General features: G+C 41.1%; 4 protein-coding genes across 10 annotated transcripts in view; all 4 read right to left on the bottom strand.

Annotated features, from left to right (window-relative positions):
* Nucleotides 1-371: 371 nt before the first annotated feature.
* Nucleotides 372-2789, bottom strand: LOC104918185 (protein S100-A11). The gene is made up of 2 exons (XM_010729834.3): nt 2242-2789; nt 372-1006 (listed from the first exon to the last, which is right to left on the bottom strand). The coding sequence occupies exons 1-2, from the start codon at nt 2368-2370 to the stop codon at nt 872-874; spliced, it is 264 nt and encodes an 87-aa protein (XP_010728136.3). The 5' UTR covers nt 2371-2789; the 3' UTR covers nt 372-871.
* A 1597-nt stretch (nt 2790-4386) lies between these two features.
* Nucleotides 4387-14894, bottom strand: pbxip1b (pre-B-cell leukemia homeobox interacting protein 1b). Of its 5 annotated transcripts, none has more exons than XM_019271206.2 (11): nt 14752-14894; nt 12657-12733; nt 12277-12352; nt 12002-12069; nt 10177-10573; nt 8949-9191; nt 8748-8771; nt 8161-8213; nt 7701-7814; nt 7250-7484; nt 4387-7062 (listed from the first exon to the last, which is right to left on the bottom strand). In XM_019271206.2, exons 2-11 carry the CDS (start codon nt 12705-12707, stop codon nt 5453-5455), a joined length of 2871 nt encoding a protein of 956 aa, XP_019126751.2. In that variant the 5' UTR covers nt 12708-12733; nt 14752-14894; the 3' UTR covers nt 4387-5452. The 5 variants fall into 5 exon arrangements, with proteins under 5 accessions (XP_019126751.2, XP_010728137.3, XP_010728139.3 ...); XM_010729835.3 differs by having other exon boundaries at nt 4387-7059; XM_010729837.3 differs by having other exon boundaries at nt 7394-7484.
* Nucleotides 14895-15335: 441 nt separating this feature from the next.
* On the bottom strand, nt 15336-16660 carry lenep (lens epithelial protein). Its single transcript, XM_027287001.1, has one exon. The coding sequence runs from the start codon at nt 16095-16097 to the stop codon at nt 15903-15905; it is 195 nt and encodes a 64-aa protein (XP_027142802.1). The 5' UTR covers nt 16098-16660; the 3' UTR covers nt 15336-15902.
* A 2608-nt stretch (nt 16661-19268) lies between these two features.
* Nucleotides 19269-22084, bottom strand: part of shc1 (SHC (Src homology 2 domain containing) transforming protein 1) — a 14115-nt gene continuing 11299 nt past the window's right edge. For all 3 annotated transcript variants that reach the window (XM_027287000.1, XM_019270893.2, XM_019270886.2), the window contains 6 exons: nt 21475-21601; nt 21233-21380; nt 20846-20903; nt 20485-20601; nt 19654-19910; nt 19269-19543 (listed from right to left, as the gene is read on the bottom strand). In XM_027287000.1, coding sequence (XP_027142801.1) covers nt 19415-19543; nt 19654-19910; nt 20485-20601; nt 20846-20903; nt 21233-21380; nt 21475-21601 — 836 coding nt within the window. In that variant the 3' untranslated portion in view covers nt 19269-19414. The remainder of the gene's footprint in view (nt 19544-19653; nt 19911-20484; nt 20602-20845; nt 20904-21232; nt 21381-21474; nt 21602-22084) is intronic.

The raw sequence follows: 22084 nt of genomic DNA, 5'->3' as shown, positions 1-22084 counted from the left end.
ATGTGCAAAAGAGGCGCAGCTTGAGCAACAACACAGTTTTTCAGCAGTTCAACAGTTTGTAACAAACATTCCCGTTGTTCAAGGCAACAGAGCACATATCTGTAATGATTTAATACGCATTGACATTTTTGTATGTTAGATTTGTATTTTCTTTTCTTTTTGTTTTTTAACCCTGGCACACTCATGTAACATGTAACAACACGCGCGCTCATGTCTAAGTGCGCGTTCAAAGCTTCCCTAACAGACAGATGTGCTCAAGCCACACCCTGAAACTTTACTCACTTGTGCAAAGAATGGAAAGATAGTGTTCACTAGAAAGGAAACTTAAGAACAGACCAACAAATGACGTCTGAGCAACAAAAAGAAGCGACACACACGTTTTAATATTTTACTATTTCTTTATATTTATTTAAAGATCTGAACATAAAATCTTGCTCTGTCGACACACCACACCCCTGTTTGTCTGCTTGAAGGAGATGATAAAAACCACATGGTGTGTTCACCAAGATTAAGACAAGCCAAGAATACATACTGCTAACATACATATTCTCAGTTTTGAGACACCATAGTAAACCTGTGTGTGAGTGTGTGTGTGTGTGTGAGTGTGTGTGTTGGGAAACCATTAGTAGTGATTCTAATATTGCCAAAAGTGGTCAATAGTATTCAGTGACAAAGTCTGTGCCAGTTTGGCAGCGGCTGGTGTGAGGAAAGGATGAGAAGAAATGCACACTACTGATAAAAACACAGCATTTCACAGTTGAAACACTTCAGGGTGTTTTCCACTTGGCTGTTTTCCCATTTTCTAAAACTGTATGGCTCACTGACAAGTCAGTAACACAGAAGAAGCTGGAACAGAGTATCCGAGGATACTCTATTGGCTGAACCCCCCATGTTCGCTTGCAAGATGCCCAATCAGCTGCCAGAACTCCAGGAAGTTGAGCTCTCCATCATTGTTCTTGTCCAGTGAGCTCATGAGCTGCTCAATGGCAGTGGGGTCACTGGCATTCTGCAGAAAAAACAGGAAGATACAACATCAAATGCTGAAAAACAATAGAGAGAGTCAGTAAGGACCAACTGTGATGTTACTGGTTGTGTGTGTGTGTGGCGATGAGACACAGGCAAGCTGACACCACTGGCACGTACACCAGTTTAATAATTCATGCAACATCAGCAGAGGTGGTTTGGCACAAGGGTCTACGACTCTGTCTCCATCTAGTGGCAAAATGTGATTATTTCAACTGTGCATGCAGAAACACATGGAATTTTCCACACTTGGAAAAGGCAGCCCTGTTTTATTTTTTTTTGTTGAGTCTCAGGAACTACTGCTTTCTGCCACTGTGCTCTGGTTAAACATGCAGAGTGCAGACAACACGACCACAAATGGGCAAGACTGGAGTAAAACTTCGAAGGGTGGCAACGATTTTCTTTATGACAAACTCATTGTGTTTGTGGAGCACAGTGAAACGTAGAGTTTTTAATCCTGTCCCATATAAGTGTTCACTCCTCAAAATCACAGGCAGGAGAGGAAAGAGTAAACTATTCTGAAATAATCTTTTTAAGTACTGTTATTTGAGTCACGAGTACAGCAAGACCACATGCATTGAAAACTGCCCACGAAACAGAACAGAAGTAGTCTTTTGAAGTATGACTAACAGTTAATTATATGGTCAAAGCAAAAATGGCCGATGTGGCATCCAGATGATACCATTTCAATATGAATCCGCCCTTAGGAGAAAGCTTTTTTTTGCCTGGCAAACAAAGAGGTTCAGAGCAAACCTAGATTTCTGATGCAGTCCGGTTTGTCTGACTGTTTACAGGACAGTTTCTGATTGTCCTGTATCAGTTCAGCTGCAAACAGGTAGCTTACCACAGTACTTTATCACAGATCTGCAGATGAGGCTTGTGAAATTCAGTGTTTTTGTTATTGTCAGCTAATACACAAGAGGACAACAAGGCCATTTCTTAATACTTTTCCTAGCCTGTTTGTGGCTTTCATCCACAAAGTCATTTGTTCCTAATAAAGATGATGATGAAGATATCTAGCCACACATTAATACTTTTACTCATAAAAAAGCTAAGTGATCCCTAAAACAGACAAACAATCTAAAAGTAACTAGCAAAATATTTCATAGATGTTTTATTTTTTAGAGTGAAAACTTTCCACCTGCTGTTATGTATTAGACCAATAAGTAAACTATACAAATCCAGCGACACTACACTAATGCATCACTGCATCCTTACCTTGACAAAGTTAGGGAGCTCTGAAGAGACCAGTCTGTGGAACTCATCCCTGCTCAGCGTGTCAGAGGAACCATCACTGCCAGCGTACGCCTTGAACTGGGACACCAGCACACCGATTGCCGACTCCATCACAAGTCAAGAGGCGAACAGGAAGGATATTCAGCCAATATTTTGGGAAAGATAAAATACAGTTACGTACAGATCAAGTTCAAGCTCAGTCTGATCTGAGCTGGTGACATGAATCCCATAGACTCACCAAATCAGGTATGTGTGAGGCTACGTTGTGAAGGCACAAGTGTTCCTGGTCTTTTTCTAGACAATAGGACATTAAAGAAGATAATCCATTACTATATTCACTCATTTATCGTTATATATTTACAGCTTGTGGTTCCTGTATACCATTCATTGCAATGAGTAAAAATGTAAACCATGCTTCCCAAACACCACTGACCTTTTTCCATGACGCGATTGCACTCTCAGATGAGTAACTAGTTTCTGAAAGCAGTTACGGATTATCGGATGAATCACCTCATTCGGAAAACCCCAGACTAACTCAGACTGACAATCATAGTTAGGACTGGTTAAACATATAAATGTGTGTGCACAAGCTGTTTATTGGCTTGTTCAGTTCATCACAATGCATGGACAATGCTCTCACATTTTTCTATTGCTATGTATGAGTGTGAAACTGTGGGCAAAATGCTGGAGAGAGCAAAAAGAAAACAGTAAATCAGCTATAATTATACAGTCTGTGTTGCAAAAACTTTTGAGAATGAGGCACTTGGGTTTCACCTCGGAGAAGTCATATTACTTAAGCCAAAGCTCTGACAGGATGTGCACAACTGGCATATTAGGGAGGCAGTTAGTGCTAACAAGCACAATGGTTTTATCATCCAAACATCCCCGTACCTAGTTTTCTTGTCTCAGCTGTATAACACACACACACACACACACACACACACACACACACACACATAGACACACACACCTGAAACAGCAGTCTATAGTTCGTCTCTTTCCATTCCCTTGACCATCATTGAGGAAAAAGAGTGCAGCTACTAACACATAATAAATAGCTTACAGAGAGGACTGAGAAATCACATGCACAGGTATGAAAGCATCAGGGTTTTCCACGGGGTGATGCTGTTAGTTGTCTTACAATTAGTGTCATGTGATTGATCCTTAGCTATAGGTGTATTTGTGTCTAAGGATTTTTTGCTCTATACTTTAAAAAAGAATTCATATTTCTTGAATTTCCTTGATTGCCTTCTGTACCCACTCACCCAGCATTTGGCCCTTAGGGTAGATGCATTTTATGCATTTAGGGTTTCAAACAAAAAGTTTGTAGTTAAAAACTCAGGTCCTTAAAGTCATACACTTATATAGCTGTGTTGATTTACAGTGTCTCCTTTCACAGAGTTTATTATTAGGTATTTATTCAGAACAGAGAAGTGTGCATTAGGGAATGTAAACCTGCATGAGACAATATAGATTATATGCGTGTTTCTGTTTGTGTGACATTACTGCTGAAGCTTCAGTATAGCAGTTTCATGACATTATGTGGAGGGATGGCTCAGTGGTATGATTACTTTTCACAGAGATTCTCCTGTTAATTCTCTTAGATCTTATACACATATGAAATATTTATGGAATAAATTTCAATATTTAACCAGAGTGGTAACAGTTTCTAGTCTCAAAGAGGCACAATGATTGACTCAAAACATACTCAGTGACTGAATAATATGAAGTCATCAGTCAATCGCACCCTCTTCTTTTTCGCTGCGCCCATCCAGGTATATAGAACATAAAAGGGACAGCAAGAAAAGCATCCCTGAGGACAGAAAGAGGTGTTAACACAAGTCTTGCAAAGGTGGACGGAGATGACACACCCAGTAATACATCACTCATGTTGTTTCTGTCAGCAAACGTATAAAAGTGTTTTATAGATTCCACTGACATTAATGATAGAACTGTTCAAATAACCACAAACAAATCATTAATATTCAATAAAACCAAAACATCTCACCTTCTTTCCAACCTTACAGGATCATCAAACTCAGATGAAGGATGAAGACCTGAAATCACTGTGTGTCTCATTAAATGTTTGGTGGCATTCTTTGAAGATAACAAAAATGTAGACACACGTTATTTCATCACAGGGATGCAGCAATTTATTATTCTGCTTGCATGACAGTAACGGGCAAATATAAACATCCTAATCATACATAGTTCTCTAAGCTGCCACACAGTATGTGGTTCTGCATCAACACCCTATGCAAAGAAAAAAACAACTACTTCTATGTGGCTGCAGGCCCTCAAATCAGCAACAACAACAGATAAGAAATGGTGTTTTTGAAAACAGAAATTTTCCACGGCTAACCCTAATCAATAAGAACTATTGCTACATTCACAATAAAACAATAATTAAGGACATTTTAGTGCACAACATGAGTTTTGGACCTGAAAAGAAAAATACATGCTCAACATGTTGATATCTTATGTGCCAACCAATTGTCTGTTTATTTATATTATGTCAACCTCTATAAAATAAGTTATAGTATATATAATAAGCATATTTCTGCATTTTAACATAGTTCTTAAAACACATTTAATGCAATATGTACAAATATTCAAAACAATCTATGAAAATATTCACTAAACTTGAGCTTCTTTTTTCTCTCAGCAGGCCACGTTCACGCCACCCTTTATAAAAACTGTTAATGATCTAAAGATAATCTGACGATAAGAGTCAGGCTAAAGCAGTTAATACGTAAAGAGGGAATACAGTAGGCACAGGCCTGATCAGTGAATAGGTAGACTTTAACAGTGCATAGTTCTGTTTGCAGATGAGGAGGTGTGGTGTGTTTGAGCAAGACTATACAGTATCTATTCCTGGATGATATTCAAAGCAACATACCAAATCAGTCTAACAGGTTTAACCTCCCCAATGCAAAGGGTGTACTGAAGTACTAAAGTCCTAAATGTGTCTGTACATGTGCACAGGTAAAATACAAAACGATCCACAACAGTGAAATTAAACTATGAGTTCTTGTTTTTCTTACACAAGTGAAATAAAATAAAAAGGACAACAGGGTGATACATGTATAATTATAAGCATTTGTGGTCCAATATGAAATGTTCTCTTATAACCCCTGATCCATCAGGACCATTCTCAGTTACTTTTAACGGATCCATCAATTTTATCACTTCATCAGCCACGTCCTCGTCCGCTCTCCTTCTTCCTCTCCCCTTTGGATTTCTCCTCTTTCTCTCCTGCTCCTGGCAGTGAAAACTTTTTCATGACTTCTTCTTCGAACCCCTCCATTTCTTCCTCTCTGGCGCTACCCTCTTCCTCGCTCTCACCCCCTTCCACCATGTCTTCCAAAACATCTTCCAGATCTTCAGCGAAATCCTGAAAGCTCATCTGGTCGTGAACAAAGAGTCCATCCTTGAAGAATTGGGTGGCTAGATTTTTGAGCTCTTCTCTTACGGAGGCATCGACTCCCATCCCTTCTGCCTTAGCTAGGTAAGTCTGGAGGATGACCTCAAACTCAGGGAAGGAGACAGGGAGCAGCCCCTCAGCCTGGGCACAGGACTCCAATGAGTTACAACTCTGTGGTGGTTTGGGTTTGTGCTGGAGGCGGTCTCGCTGCTGGACCCAGTACTCTGGCTGTTCCATGGAGGGTCTGCGGTGTGTGTGAGGAGTCTTCCTGTCTCCCCACAGATGGTCTTCCTTGCCATGAATACAAGTAAATCCGTGCTCATCTTCATGTGTCTGGGCACTTGATCTGTCCTTGTTCCAATCTCCGTTTTGTTTTTTTTCTTTCTGTCCTCCTCTCTTCCACTGCTCTTCTTCCTTTTCACTCTGTTTCCTCTCATCCTTCCTCTTCCATTCCTTATCATCTTTACCATTTTCACTCTTCCACTGTTTCCTCTCATCTTTCCTCTTCCATTCCTTGTCATCTTTACCATTTTCACTCTTCCACTCTTTCCTCTCATCCTTCCTCTTCCTATCTTTGCCATGATTTGTGCTCTCTTCCCACTGTTTCCTTTCACCCTTTCCTTTACCTTCCTTACTGTGGTCTTTACCATTCTTACTCTTCCAGTCACTGTCTTTCTTCCACTCTTTCTTCTCTCCTTTCTCTTTCCAATCTTTTTTCTCCCATTTCTCTTTGTCACTTTCCTTGTAGCCATCTTTCCCCTTCTTCCACCCCCTTTCTCCCTTCCATTCCTCTCTGCCCTTGTGCTTCTCTCCATGCTCTTTTTCTACTTTCCAATCCTTCTTCTCCTCCTTACCCCTCCATTGTTTACCCTCATTCTCTTTCTCATGTTTTGCCTTTTTCCAGCCTCTCTCTTCCTTCAATTCTTTTCTCTCACTCTTCTCTACCCACTCTTTCTTCCCTTCCCTATCCTTCCATGGCTTTCCTTCATCGCCCCTGCTTGCCTTTTCCTTCTTCCAGTCCTTCTCCTTCCATTGTTTTGTCTCACTACTCTGCCTCTTCTGCTTTTCTTCCTTATCTTTCTCCTTGTCAAACTTTCCTTGCTCATGCTTTCCCTTTTTCCATTCGCTCTTTCCTCCATCTTTGCGCTGTTTCTTTTCTCCTTCCTTCCATTCAGGACTTTCTCTCTCTTTCCCCTCCTTATTCTCGCCCATGTCCTTTTTATCCCTCTTCATATCCTTCTTTTTCTCTCTCTGGTCATCCCATGGCTTCATAGGCTGTCTCTGAGTAGAGCTGACCGTGCCCTGTGTGCTGTCCTCAGGCTGGCCACTGGAGGGAGATGTCGGGGGCTTCACAGCTGCTTGAGCTGCTTCATTGGCTGCTGAAGGAAACAAGAAGTTACTACAACCACAAAGATGAGGAATGAGCATTCAATTGAGAACAACAGGAAAAAAGGAAAAGAAAGAAACATACTACACTTTCCCTAGCTTTCTAATAACTATCATCCTTCTATATCTTCTACCCTCCTCCACGTCCCCTCCCGATCTCCACCCTCTACCCCTTTGTACCTGAGGAGAGTTTTAATTCAGTCAGTGTGGATCTCAGTGTTTCTAGTTCTTTCTGTAGGATCGGGACAGACTCCAGCTCTCTCTTCATCCTCTCGTTCTCTTTCTGAAGGACAGGGAGAGATGCCATCTCTTTCTTCAACCTACTGTTTTCCTTCTCCACCTCCTCCCAAAGAAACCGCTCCTTTGCTCCCTCTACTGCCTGTCCCTTGGCTACTTTTAGCTCTTCTTTCTGTGCCTGTATGGAAAAAAAAAAAGAACAGAAGAAAGTCCTGTGAGAATATTATACACTCAGTGACACGTTTATGCACAGACACACATATGTATCACACACACACACACACACACACACACACACACACACACACNATATGTATAACACACACACACACACACTCACACACACACACACAGACAGAGGGGATATAAGGTGAGAGACAGAATGGAGTCACACCTGAAGTTGGGCTTGTAGCACAGAAATCTGCTCATTCCCTTTGGCTAAATTATTTAGAAGCTCTGTATTGTCAGCATCTACCGCGGGTGGAGGAATCTCTGGGTTGAGCCACTCCTGTCAACAAATGGCACGCACCAGTAAAACACAATGGCAAGATTTTAGATGACTTCTCAGAATTAGTATTGCCACACAGAGTGGTTGAGGAGTGAGAGAACAGTACATGTAGATGAGAAAAGAAAGAAAGGAAGTCCAGAGTAGCATAGTCGTTAGACAATAACAGCAACGCTGCCAGTATTGTGGGTGGTTTCCTACTGCGCATATCGCACTAGAAATTCACGCTGCACTATAATATGGGCACACACACAAAATGGCAGCATAGTGAATAAACTTAGACCAGAGAGAACACAGGAAGAACAGAAGGAGAAAAAAAAACAAAGTGACAAATTGATGTCAGACTGACCTGTTTTCCTGGTAACTCTGCGTCATTCAGCTCCCGTGTACCGTAGTCACTCTCTGCAAATGTTTTATGCAAAGCTCAATGTTGATGTAAATAATACTCATACATTGACATCAACAACAATCTTTATGCAAAGTGTAAACACCTCAGCTTGAGTGAAGGCACATATATTTTTGTATAACATCATTAAAATTAATACAGAAAGGTTAGGGTGACTACATTTATTGCTCAATGAAAAAAAAACATTGCACCTTCACTTAGCTAATTTCCATGCAAAGAAAAGTTTATTAAAAAAAATAGGTATTTCATAACAAAAAGTATAACGATCAAGCCAAAGCTTATAAGCTTACATTGTGATGAAGTGGTACAAGGCTCTCATTGAACAACAGCAAATAAGCCTTGTTGCAGAAGTGCATAAATCATTCTCTCGCTTACACACGTTTAAAAAGGTGTGCAGGGCTTTTAAAATTCACTTTTGAAAAGTATCAGATGCAAAACCGTTCTTTCTGCATGCACATACAAACACATGCTGTGGGCAAGCATTCACACACTCACTCACACAGGCATTGACACGCACACACACAACCTACCCTCATCCAGGTCCATGAAGACACCTGCAGGTATAATACACCTCAGTCTCAGAGCGCCCTCCGTACAGTTTACTGCCAGTAACTCATCACTTTCCTCTAACTAACCTCACTATAACTTCTCAAAATGTATTTAACATAACATTAACAGCTAAAAACAGAATGGGGTGTTACCTTATCAACGCGTCATGCAGGGATGCCTACCTGAGAAAAAGATGGTGCCAAGGCCTAACAGAATCACAGCACCCAGGATGCACTTGTTCACAGAAAACCCGCTGCCATCGTCCCGCTGTGGCAGCTGGAACTCCTCCTCTATTTCTTCTTCCTCCTCTGTTCTTCCGACCCGCTCCAGAGCTGCTAAGAGAGATCTCCTTCTCACCTCTGACTCTCCCTCCTCTCCTGTCTTCTCAGTCCTCTCCTCGCCCACCTCTGAATCGACAGGGGAGTCTGGAACAGTGGAGAGTAAGATTATAAAACACTGGTAATAAAGTTATTTTATATATCAGTTTCTAACTTAAAGATTTAATCTATTTTATGGGTACCCCCCAAGGCACAGATGTTCAAAACAGCTGATCATTTAATGTGAAGGTATTCATAATAGAATTTTATTTTCTGCCATGTATATAATTTTCAAAACAAGACTCTTGCAGATTATTAGGCACAAATTTGCTCTTGCACTTACACAGTTAATGTTAGACAGCACCGCAGCTGTACCTGGTCTGGTGCTGCAGTATGAGACAAAACCCCTCATGGGAGGTAAGACGTGCTTCTTTATTGGCTCTGCTGTGCATGGCAAACTGGTTAATTTGCTCCACTGCCATTCCTTGTTTATCTTACATCTTGAATAAAACGTCTGGGAAGTTATTCAAATGTTTCAGTTTGTGTTTAAAGTTTCCAAACCATTTGCATCACAACTTATTGCTTGAAAGCAACTGTACTATAAAAGGGCACTAAAAGGAACTCGCTGAACTCCAGTTGGTAAACAGAAGTGATGAAAGAAATGCACAACAGAGCAAAAGAAGACTCATTTTAAATGCTGTAGAAAGAAAAAAAAAGAAGAAGAAAAAAAAAAAAGAGCTGCAGACCAAAAACACCACACTGCAAAAAACTTTAGAGGTCCCAGTCCCTCTGAAGCCAATTTAATTCTGCAGGGTGTCATGCAACTAAAAGTTTTTCTGTCATATCATGCTTCCTGCCTCATACCAACCACAGCCTCTCCAGACAACCTCCTGGCCCAGATACTGAACAATTCCATTACCAGCTGGTCCACCAAGTACACTTCAAACACAAATAGTACATATGGCTTAAAGAAACGATACAGACACACCAGGTGATGATCTTTGCCATGTAAATGACACACATAAAGAAGTGATACTGAGGTTATTATAATAATAATGTACTAATGACCTGACGAAAGTCTTGTTGTTCATACCTGCCTGTTTCCCCACGTCACATGTCCTCGATGACGGGTCTAACTCCTCCCCGTCCTGATGTAGCCCCTCCCCATTTAGTGAATGCCGCGTTCCTTCCTGAGTGAGCGTCTCTTCTTCCTGTGTAAACTCCAACCCTCCCAGAGTTTCTGTGGTCAGCTGTGTGGCCGGGGGATCATCAGGGGTGGGAGTTATGTGGGTGTAGGAGTCAGAAAATGAATCAGGGTCAGGGGTGGTTTGGGCCGGGCCCTCGGGTAGGCCCTCTGACTGGCTGAGTGCATCACTTCCAGGCACTTCCAAAGAGGTGGGAACAGGAGCATCAGTGAGGGCAGCTGGCTCCGAGGTGTGTTGCTCTGTACTTGTGTCTCCACTTAGCTCTGCTGTTTTGTCGTCTGATACCTAGGTACAAGAATCAGGTAATTAAAATTCCTTATCACTCCCTTTCACTGTCATTCAAAAGTTTACCCTCTTAGCATTTTTGGAATAATCTCAAACCATGTGCCCAATTCAAAAGCACAAGTTTGACATTTTGGAGAGCTAGATGAGAAGTTCTATACCAATCTGGTATCCGTATGCTAAATATAAAACTACAGCCAGCCAGGCTCAGTTTAGCACAAAGACTGGAGACAAAGTGAAGGATCTATTCTGGCTCTGTCCAAAATTTGCCTACACCACACCTCTAGAGCTTACTAACTGAAATGTTATATCTCATTCTAAATCTTGTTTGATATGTATACAACGTGTATAAACGTTTTAGGTGTGTTTATGTGAGGTGCCATTTCTTGGCTAAAACCAACAGAGACTCCAGGATGTTACCACATGCTGCCAAAAAATAGTCCACAAATAATCCAGGAGGATATTGTTACCTTCCAACTGAGCCAGAATAGCTGTTTCTAGTCTTTACACTAAACTAAGCAGGCTGTCTGCTGGCAGTAGCCTTACACTTAGTAGATAGATATGAGGCATGAGTTATTTGTATTCTCATCTAACTGTCTGCCAGAAAGTCAACGAGTGCACCTGCTTTTAATAAAATAAGAGTGTTCACTTGATTTTCATAAAGTTCTTTAAATAGAAACCTTATGCTGAACATTATTTTATAACAACCAAAAGGCTGTAGCCTGGTAACAGCTGAAATGAGTCATCTTGTAGGTATGAATACTTAGTTAGAAGGGTGACAATATGACTATACAGCAACTAGCCAATCAGAATGAACTACTCCTAGAGCCGTGGTAACAGAGACGGTTCAGGAAAGAAGTGCTAAAGAAGAATTTCCTGTATCTGTGTCACGTGGGTTTAGACTTTTTTTTTGCTGCATAGCTACTGAAGTAAATATTGGACTCATTTTTCACAATGTCTTCCCAACATTCTTACACTAAAATTATGTTTTTTTAAAAGACAGATCAGGACAAAATTATATTATTATTATTTATTCAAGACCTGTCTCAACAGCAACACACTCGCACAAGATCTGGCAACCCAGATATCTCTTCCCTCTGTTGATTCTCAATCATCAGTCTGGTTTCACCAAAGATGATCTATAACCACTTAACTAAACCTTTTTGAACATATATGGCACACACAATCTCCTTTCATCTATCTACACTTTCAAATGAAGTTTGGAGATTAGGGGAAGGACACAACCACTAAGGAGACATGAAGCGTGCACTGTTTCATATCCCTCGGTATATGCAACTGAGTATTCACACAAACCATGTCTTAATTACACAGTAAAAGACAACAGAATGCCTTCATTTACCAATCAGAGCAACAAATTCAGCTGAGTAAGAAATATGACATGATAGAAAATGATGTGTATTGCTGTCTTACCAGGTGGCCCTCCACAGGGAGCCCCTCTGCAGACTCTGCACCACTTGCAGGCTGGTTCTCCCCAGAACCTGGCTCATTAAAACACAGACAAAGAGTTTAACTTCAATTTCAACTGTGAATCTTTAAAACGCAGCAGTTCTAAATTGGGATATTTGTCACAACAGAGCACAATACAAAATAATGAGCTATAATAATGTGGTATATAATTTTTTTTGGACTTCTTTATCCGATGCACTAATTAATCTCACAATTGTAAAAGTTATTGTGACAAACACCTTCTGCAGATGTAAGGATTTCTCCATGGTGCTCCGTCCCCTCTGCCAAAGGCCTCAGGGTTTCAGCGACATTTTCCTACAACAAACAAACAACAGACAAACAAATGAAAATGCACATTATTCCCATTTAGAAATTAAACTGTAGCGGTCTAGGCTAATCTGAACATGCCGTCTATCTTTTGACCTTTCTGAATAATAGTTCAATCATAAAAAAAAGAATAGAAACAAAGACAGTCTTATTACAGAAACCTACTTCACATTCAGGTGACCCAAAAGAAGATCAATTGGGACAAGGAGTTTTCAGTTTTAAAAATAATGCATTTTCAATGAGGTCATGCACAGCGACTCATGTTCCTATGCTCTTTACAGTGTGGCGTTACCTCGGGCGTGAGGATGGTCCAGCTGTTGTTAGCACTGCTGCCACCAGACATGGCCCCCTAGAGGCTTTGCCTGTCTCCTGCAACACAAGAGGGACATACAGAACAGATTACGTGATTAATAGTAGTTCACTGGGAGGAAATCAAATTAAAGTGATGAACGTCCTATATTCCTTTGTGGTTTCATACACTGTGCAGTAAAGCGGGTCATGTGATTTTCCAACAAAGCAAATCTGAAATGTAAAGATAGCGTAGTTGGGGAAATGGGATGGTGTTTTATTACCAATGCACTCACTGAAGCGGCAGCCAACAACCCTAAAGTGAGCAGGTGTATTGTTCAGAGGCCCTGCAATAAAATTACTGTGACAGAGTGAACACTGCAGCTACAGAAAATTTGCATCCTCTGTTTATCCAGAGACACAATTTGAATACATGCCTTTGCTTTTCAGCCTCGCCCAGTCTACCAATAAAGGAGCTACTGTAACATGTTAACACATTGCTCCGTGTGTGTGCGTGCATATGTGGAGGAAGTCCAGTTTGCTGGAACCATTCAGTTCTTCATTAGTAGTTTGTGTGTGTTGTGGTCTTTTTGGTCACCCTGTCTTTTGACTGAAATGTTTTGGCAGAGACTCGGGTAACTAAGGGCCGCCACTATTCTGGAGATACAGACAGCAGAATGGGGTCCATTTCAAAGCTCACTGGTCTGGTAATATATCTCTACAAACCACCAACTGTATGTATACCAATTATTCTATGTACATCACTAAGTAGGTAGGAGTTTTACAGTGAGAGAAACATTTGTTGTTTTACTTTGATCTGTGTCTGTGGTATACAACTCTTTTCAGACCAAGATCGTTCAAGCCGAAACTAAGACTGACATTTCAATTCCAGCACCTGGTCTGATAGGAGTGGCTCTATAAAAAGGTTTTCCTTTTTAAACAGTCAGATGATGACATAGCATGAGATACATATTTACTATGTGTAGTCTGGCTTTCAGAAGTGACCACTTAAGTTAACACCACACCGTCTGGGTAATGACACACTTCACTCCCCAAATTCAATTCTCTCCCAGCTGCGCAATTTAGGTCTCCTAATCGAGTGCCTCCCAAGAGGAGTTTTCTGAATCAAGCCTAGGGCCCTAGGAGCATTGTGGAGGATATAGTGGAATGGCTTAAATAGATACCAGCTAAATATAGCTACCATGAGATTGACTAGAGACAGAAAGAGGGAGCGTGCAGAAGATGGCCATGGGGAACACAACAGAGGTAGAAATGTAGTCTAAGGACAGTTTTAAAAGGATTATAGCAAAATGCATGACAAAGCCAGTGGCTTTTAAAGAGAGAAAAAATTATATTCGCTGCCTTGTGGTGGGCGCTTATTCTCTTATCTTTATTAATGTCTAATTAAACCAACAAAGCTCTAGCTTTAGAAGGCTGGATCACGTGTTAAATATCATATTGACAGACTTGACACCCTGCCTAATCTCAGATTAATATTAAATACCTTTTCAAACAAACAATCTGCCTTCACTTTAGTGCATGCATCAAATAAAATTCAATAATGCACTTGTATGAGCAAAAAATCTGCCAAAATAAATGACTACAGCCGCAGACCTAATCTTATTATCTTCAGTCTCAGCAGGGAAAAATGACCAAAAAAGGTCAAGAGAATAAACTGGCCAATAGGACAGCAATGTTAGGCTGTCAGTGAACGCACCGTGACATACTGAAGTATTCACGCACAGCATCCTCAACAAAACAGACAGGCCATTACGTTATTATGTAACGTTAGTTATACAGACTGGGACAGGAAATGCCATATGGCGTTCAAAGAAAAATTAAACTCGAAATATCACGTTTTAAACCTGCAGAAGGCCAGTGTGAGTTGTAAGTTAATTCACTAAAGAGGTCAAATAAAACAAAAGCTGTGAACATGACGTTAAAAAAAAACAAAAACATTCACACTTCACTTGCTGCAGAGCAACCAGGAAAAGTGCGTGAAACGACGCTGGTGACGCAATGGAAAAGCAAACAAAACAAACGCACAAAAAAAACACACACACACTTAGTTAGTTACAGCCAGGTTCAGGTCTTCTTACCGTGGTCCGTCGCTTCACTTCAGACCCCAACTGGGCTCCAACAGAGGCGGCTCAAGCACTTCTGAATCTTCCCATCCAACTTGAGAAGTTAAAAACGTGCCTCCTGAAACTCTCAGGAGCCTCGCACCTCTCGTCCAATCACAGATAGCGTGGCCGTTCTACTCCCGCCTCTTCCACCACTGCTCGACCAATAGGAGTGCGGCGTCGTTGTACTTGACTGGGAAGGCTTCCAGAGTGATTGACAAACGCAGGTGATGGTGAGTATGGAAAACATACATCTTACATACATGAACACACACCTCCGATCCTCGATACTTAATGCCAGTCCACATGGATGATTCCTGGTTGGTATTTTGGTTACAGTATTCCCATTTTAGAGCTTGTAAACTGTCCTATGTCATGGTTAAAGATGTGCACAATGAATTGGATCTCTTTAAAGACATATTCTTTTGCACTCGATGATTTAAATTAAATAGACAACATATTTGAAGTTGTGTTAAAGGCACATAAAACCTAAAACAAATAACTTGTTCTCCCTTTTTTGGCTATACAGCATACATCAAGTGCAAAGATTAAACAAAGTGAACAAAAATGCAGACATAATAGTAATATGTTTCTATTCATTGGTTCCTTTATTCATTGCACACCAGTTTGTGTTGTACAGTGAACAAAAGGGGCGCCATTCCTCAAGATCTCAGGTCAGCCGGTTTGAATTCAGGAAACTCTGACTCAGTGTCACACTGAGCATTTGTAGCATCTGCCTGGAACCCAAGAAGAGCACAGAAGAGCACACCTACAGACACCGAACAACAGAGATAAAGATATTTGAACACATTAAATAATTTTAGGACTTTAGTATTCCTCATTGAAATTTCTGCTTTCTGAAAACCGAGAACCCCGATTTCAACGGCAGACAACACAAATTGAATTATATAAATTCGGATGATTTTATTTCTCTATGTGCTCAAGTGGTAGTTTGTTGTCATATGAGACAAGACTCATACTTGCCAATGCTTTGCCAGCACCGCTGATGATCAAACACTCCATTCCTGATGAAATAAAAGCTGGTTGAAATTACACTATAGGAGCCAACCGAGAAAAGGGGAAAATCAATGTTTGACCACTTGATCTACTCTCTCTCTCTTAGTCTGTCAGTCCAGGATCTCTTTGATGCACCAGCAGCAGAGGAGGAAATAGAGGCACTCCTTAACCGACTGGATGAAACTGTAGGCAAAGTTTCCACCCATGAAGTTCTTGCCACGTCCCAGACCCATGGCCATGTCCCGCAGGTGCTGTCCCAGAGAGGAGGAAGGCATGGCCTGGGGAAGAGGACGCTGGGGATGCATGGCTCCAAATGAGCAGAGTCAACAAGGAGAGCAGCTGATGAGAAGAAATAGGAGGTTTAGGCCCAGTCTGTGCAACAGGTGAGGTCTGCTTCGTATTCGTGGCACAGTTAGCTCCTCTACTTATAACCTCCTATACAAACTGAGAGGCTGCCTCCTTTCACATCCTGTCTTTTCTCGACTGTTCCCTGCTTTCAAACAGCCGCTGATTGATTTAAGGCCTTGTTTACCTTTGCCGTGCACCGTTCCCCCTCTGTTGTATAGCAACCCACATACAGGCTCTCCCCTAGGCTCTAATAATCCCTGAATCAGCCACGTACTGTTACAGGCTCATCTGTTCACAAACAGGAGAATTCCAGTAGCTCCACTACAGCTCCCCTACTACATCCCACTCTTTGTTCAGGACAGTATGTGACAGGCAATCATACCTTCTAGCAGTGTGTGCTTTGGTGACTCATTTTCCATTTAAGCTTTTTTTTGGTATACTTTGATAGAAAAATCAAGCAAAGTTAAACAAGGGTAGCCAGGTACCCATATCAAAAGCCAAACTCACAAAGAGAGATGAATGATATATGTATTTATATATGCAATCTATATTTTCAGATACAGGTGTAAACCAACATGTTTTCCCAAAACAACAAAACAAAAGAAAGTATTAAAACAGAAACATATAAAGTAAAAATCAATATCTGTGCACACTATTTGAAAGTAACCTTTGGCTTTCAAAAACACAACATAAAAAGTACAACAGCATCAACACTATCACCACCAACAACAACAACAAACAAGATTTTTTTCTTTTTTGAAAGGATTCTCATGCAACAAAGGCATCTGTGATGAAACAATGACAACACGGGACAAGTTCACAAATGATTCAGAGCGTCAGGTCGGTCTCTTTCAGCACACACACACACACACACGAGCAGAACTTAAAGCTGGTTTTCCTATTTCTGACTTACAAACTGTTAGACAGCCAAAGTGTGAGTGTCTCACTGACCCAGCTGTCACTCTGGTATGTATGTGTGTGTGTGTGTGCGTGCATGTAAGACTACACATGAGCCCACTTCAGGGTTTGCGTACTAGTTGACAGTTACGTTTTAGATCCTATCTCACATTTCTTTTTGACAAGTTAAATTGAAGAGCTACCTCAGTGCTGTGGTGTCTGTCTGTTTCCTTACCAAATAAGTCATTAAATATACAAACAATAAGCCAATAGTAAGCTGACCAGTCCAAAAACAAAACAATGTTATTTACAGATGGTCAAGAAATATCCTCCCCAATGGTGACATCAAGTATCTGTGACTATAAGCTGAATGCAAGAATGTGCATCAGAGGAGATTGCCATCACTGAATCCGTTTGTGTGTGTTTATTGGAGTGTCATTTTTGCAGAGTCTTTATTTAACTGAGAGGCTTGTGTTTCTCCTGAAGTTGACTACATTTGAATTAAGTACATAAGGTGACTGCATTGAAGTGACGTGACTGCATTGAATAAACAAGGCACGATTAAAAAGACATTTAAAAAAAAAAAAAACAATGTCGTGAACTGAAGGAGGAGGAAGAGGAAAGGAGAAACAATAGTGTGAACATCTCCCCCTGCCCTGCGATCCTCAAAAGTTTGTGAAAACGGCACACAGAGGAGAAACATTTGGCTTACATGTTTCATAATTAGCAATTCTCCAAAAACATTTATGTTACGTTCAGTTAACCCCTGAACCACTTCATTTTTTTAACTTTTTTTTTTTCTTTTTTAAAAGGACATTATTCCCTCAAGTGATTTAAAAATAAAGCAACATCACAATACGTAAAAATTACTTAACCACTTACTACAACATATTTTGCATCATTTTTGCAGAGGGAAGTTCATTGCTTAAACTGTTCAACATTTCTCACTGGCCACCGTTTAAAGGGATCTCCTTTGACTACTCGTTTTTTTTTGCTTTTAGTCAGAAAAACTCTGATGATAGAACCCATAGATTGTCAATGCAAACACATACTAAGGAGTCAATGAAAAGCAACAGGTCAAAATGATCTGGTCTATGCTTCTCAAAATGTACTAGTTATTGTGTTTGTGGGTGACATTAACACACAATTTACATTAAAGATCTCATTTTCGATGATGTATTCAGGCACCTAGATCCTTCTCCCTTTTACAACAGGCCCAATTTTGATGCATTTCCTTCCATTTGAATTTGCTCCCAATGCTGTAAGCACACAAGACAGTTTACTGTTGAGAATACTCATGGCTTTCTCTGACGTTAGCAACCAAGTTTGTGTTCTTTGGTGCAGACTGTGTGTGGTGTTAAGGTGTGTGTGTGTATATATCTGTGTTTACAGAAGGATAAGAGAGATACAGCGATCCTGAACTCAAGAGTGTCCAATAAGTAATGAGTTCCAAGATAACAGATGGAAACAACACAAAGAGAACATATATGATGGTCATTGGCATAGCAGTCCCCAGTTTTGCATACAGGCTTTCCTCATCACCAGGTATCACTCTGGGGGGGTCAAAGTTCAAAAGTCCTTAAAAGGGGAGTGGTTTGGGGTAGGGTGGCTCTCCTGATTAGATTGGAAGCAAACTCATTTATGCATATTCACCAGGCAGAATGATTACAAAGTCAGGTTTGCTGCTGAAGTGCTCCAGTGACACTTGATTGGAGAGTTTATGTTGGAGCTTGGTTCAGTCTCTGAATCAAAGAACCACTGCCATCCAGTTTGTCTTTTTGCCTAATATGCTCCTGCAACAGTCTGAGGAGGGAAATCGTTTCCCTGAATGAAAGAACAAGCGCTCAAAAGCACTGAAAATCTCATTCCATGTCCCATTTTATGTTCCTTTTGTCACTTTTCAGTTCCACAAATCTTTTTGTACGCGATCCCATGTGTTAGTTTTTTGTTTGTTTGTTTCATAATCCCACAATTAGTCGTTTTTTTTTTAAATTTTATTTATAAAAACATTTCATTTGTTTTCTGCCCCAGTCTGATATTAGCCAAGGGCTCCTCCCTGGTTCACAGTAGGCTGTTGAGAAATTGCAGCAGTGCTTCTCCGTTGTGGAGGGATGCACCTGATAGTTGGTGGGGTCAAGGACTGCAGGTCACAGTTTGGCTTTTCAGAAAGGAATATGTGGCAACAGCAGCAAGTGAGTGATTTTGCAGAGAAACTGGTGACTTCTTTTTTCTGGCTTTCTTTGTTGTGGTGTGTACATATGTATCGTTATGTATGTGCTGCGTGTAGTGTCACTGTGTGATTTATAGCATATGAAGGTATGCTTGTCTTATGGTGAATTGTATATTTGGTGGAGTATTTCTTTGTTGGCATGTGACGTCAGACCCTGCGCTCTACTGGCTGTTGCAGACACACTTCGCTACCAGCTGATACGATGGGGAGTCTGTTGTCCATGTGGTAGCTGATCAGGTGACTCACACTTTCAAACCGGTGATCTTTTGTACGGACCTGAAAGACAAAGAAATATATTAAAATGGCAAGTTTAAACACAAATACTACTAAAAAATGGCCCGTTTCTGCTTCTCCCTCCTCTTTGTGTCCCTCCTTCCCCGACTCACCACTCCTTCTGGGTCGACTAGTAGCAGGTGTTTGGGCTGACCACCCTGCTGTCCCGTGAGGACGTATTGTCCAGGCGTGGTCCCAGACTCTCGCACCAGGAAGTCTCCATCCTGTGTCAGCAGCCTCTCTGCTTCCTTGCGACTTAAGCTACCGTGGAACCAGGCCTCACACTGCAACTGCTGCACCAGAGGGGGCGCTGTTGTCACTGAGCTTTGGCCACCGTGCCCAGAGACGCCCAGGGCATCATCAAATGGCTCTTGAGAAATAAATACACACATTGTATTATTGTATTTCTCTGCAGAAGACCTCAAAAGCATGTCTTCACGGGAAAAAAAACACTTGTCCTATAATTTCTGTGTAAAACAAAGATGACTGTCCAAGTGAACCACATGGTTTCTTACAGTTGTGTGCCATACACTGATAGTGGACTGTGTGAAAAGCTTTACACAGTCAACCAGTCATGTTACATAAAATGCCCCTGTAATGGACAAAGGCACTCTAATTCCCTTATCTTCTTTCAAGGCTTCCTTCTGTGGGCAGCTCCACTCTTCAATTAGCCTGTCATATGGAATGTACAGCACACACTACTCTGCTCATCTCCTTAGTCAATAATTAACTCCTATTCTTTTTTTTCCACATGGTAAAACAATTGCACATTTCAGTTGCCAGTAATTTTGGTCATTGTGATTACAACCCACACGGCTTGTCAATTGCAAGAAATCATGTTATCACTTTTTCCAGCTACTGCAGTGTTTTTTGACAGTTTAGTTTTTTAGGGTTTTATTCCCACAAAACATGTACATGATGTATATATGAGGTAAGGCTCTTACTCATGTCAAAAGCATCTCTGTGAGCATTTCCATTGGCTGCAACTGGAGGGCGGGGTTTATCCACATTGACGTATGAAGGGTCGTCAAACAGTTCCCTCCCCCCATCTTTGGCTCCAACTAGAAAGAAAACCCCCCGTAAAAACAAACACATCAGTGACCTTGAACATGTTCCCATTTCCTCATCAGCCACGAGCATTAAATGGCATTTTAAATCAGCCATAACAAGATAAAAGAACCCAGCAAAGACAAGACAATGGAGAAAATGTGTGACTTGATGACAACCTTAGTCTGTCCCTCTCTCTCCTCATTTCCAGTGAATGACAGAGAGAAATGCAGACAGATGGGCAGCGACAGAGCTCACCTGGTAGAGGCGGCAGCGGCTGCTTGTGAATGTCATTCTGACCTGGCTGTCCATAAGGCTGCAAACACAGAGGCATATAAACAAATAATGAATCACACCCAGATGATCACACTCTGGCATACATACACAAATAAGTTCCCATTAAAAGGATTGCAATCGCACAATGATGATTTGTTTATCACAAACCAAGTGATCCCACCTTGGTTACTGCTACCTTTTCATTTTCTCAGGCTCAGAACTTTGCAATTCTGATTCATCTTGTGTAATTATTAGATTCCTTACAAGTGTATCATCTTTTATCTGCAGTATGAGGAGCGGTTGGATCTGTCCAAACATGTGCATATGAGTATCTCATCCTCCTGTTGCATTTGTGTGCACTTTTCTCACCAGCGTGGCACCTGGGCGGGTCCTCATGTCAATCAGTCCACCAGGGGGAGGCTGTTTTCCAGGGAAATTATTATAGTAAGGGACGTCAGGAGGTGGAGGAGCCTCATCATCTTCTTCCTCCCATGCAGAGCCATCAAATGGAGCCATTCTGGAAAAAAGCAGATAGAGAAACATATTATAGGAGATAAAATACAAACATAACCTCATGATTTGGGCTCGTGTGAGGTTTTTTTAACATTTACCTGTCATGAGGTGTGACCAGTTTGGGGGGGTTCTTTAGGTACTGTTTAAACCGCAGTTCAAAAGCCTGGCCGATGGTACTGATGACTTCCTGGGCTAAACCCTCTGAACACTCCAGGATATGACATGCTGGAGGAGAGGAGGCAAAAATGAGTAATAAGGAAGCTGCAGCAACATGCACTTGAATGAAATATGCTCAGTTAGATAAATCTATTCACAAGCAGTACAGTCCATTCACTTTACCCACTGTTCAACATTTTCCCTCAAACTGCAGAATTACATAGAGAGCACAAATAATATTTAAAGAGGTGTTGAATGCTGGGAGAAGCTTAATGTTCGTGATGTAATCTTTCCTCACAAACATTTCCAATATATATTTTTTCAGTCGCTGCTCAGCTCAGAGTGCTAAAGCGAGAATAGTATTTTCTTTCCTCTCTTTGTGCTCATTGCATGGAAAAATGAAGCCACGTGTGGCACATCATCATGAATAAAGCAGATTCTGCCAAACAATTAAAAACATTCCCGTCACTTGCTAAGACTATTTAGTGGTAAATGTCTTCCTTCGTTCTGTGTGTGTGTGTGTGTGTGTGTGTGTGTGTGTGTGTGTGTGTG

This window comes from Larimichthys crocea, chromosome XIII, assembly GCF_000972845.2.
Source record: "Larimichthys crocea isolate SSNF chromosome XIII, L_crocea_2.0, whole genome shotgun sequence".
Classification (NCBI taxonomy): Eukaryota; Metazoa; Chordata; class Actinopteri; family Sciaenidae; genus Larimichthys; species Larimichthys crocea.
The sequence above is the reverse complement of the archived record's forward strand: the minus strand, read 5'-3'. Positions and strand labels throughout refer to the sequence as shown.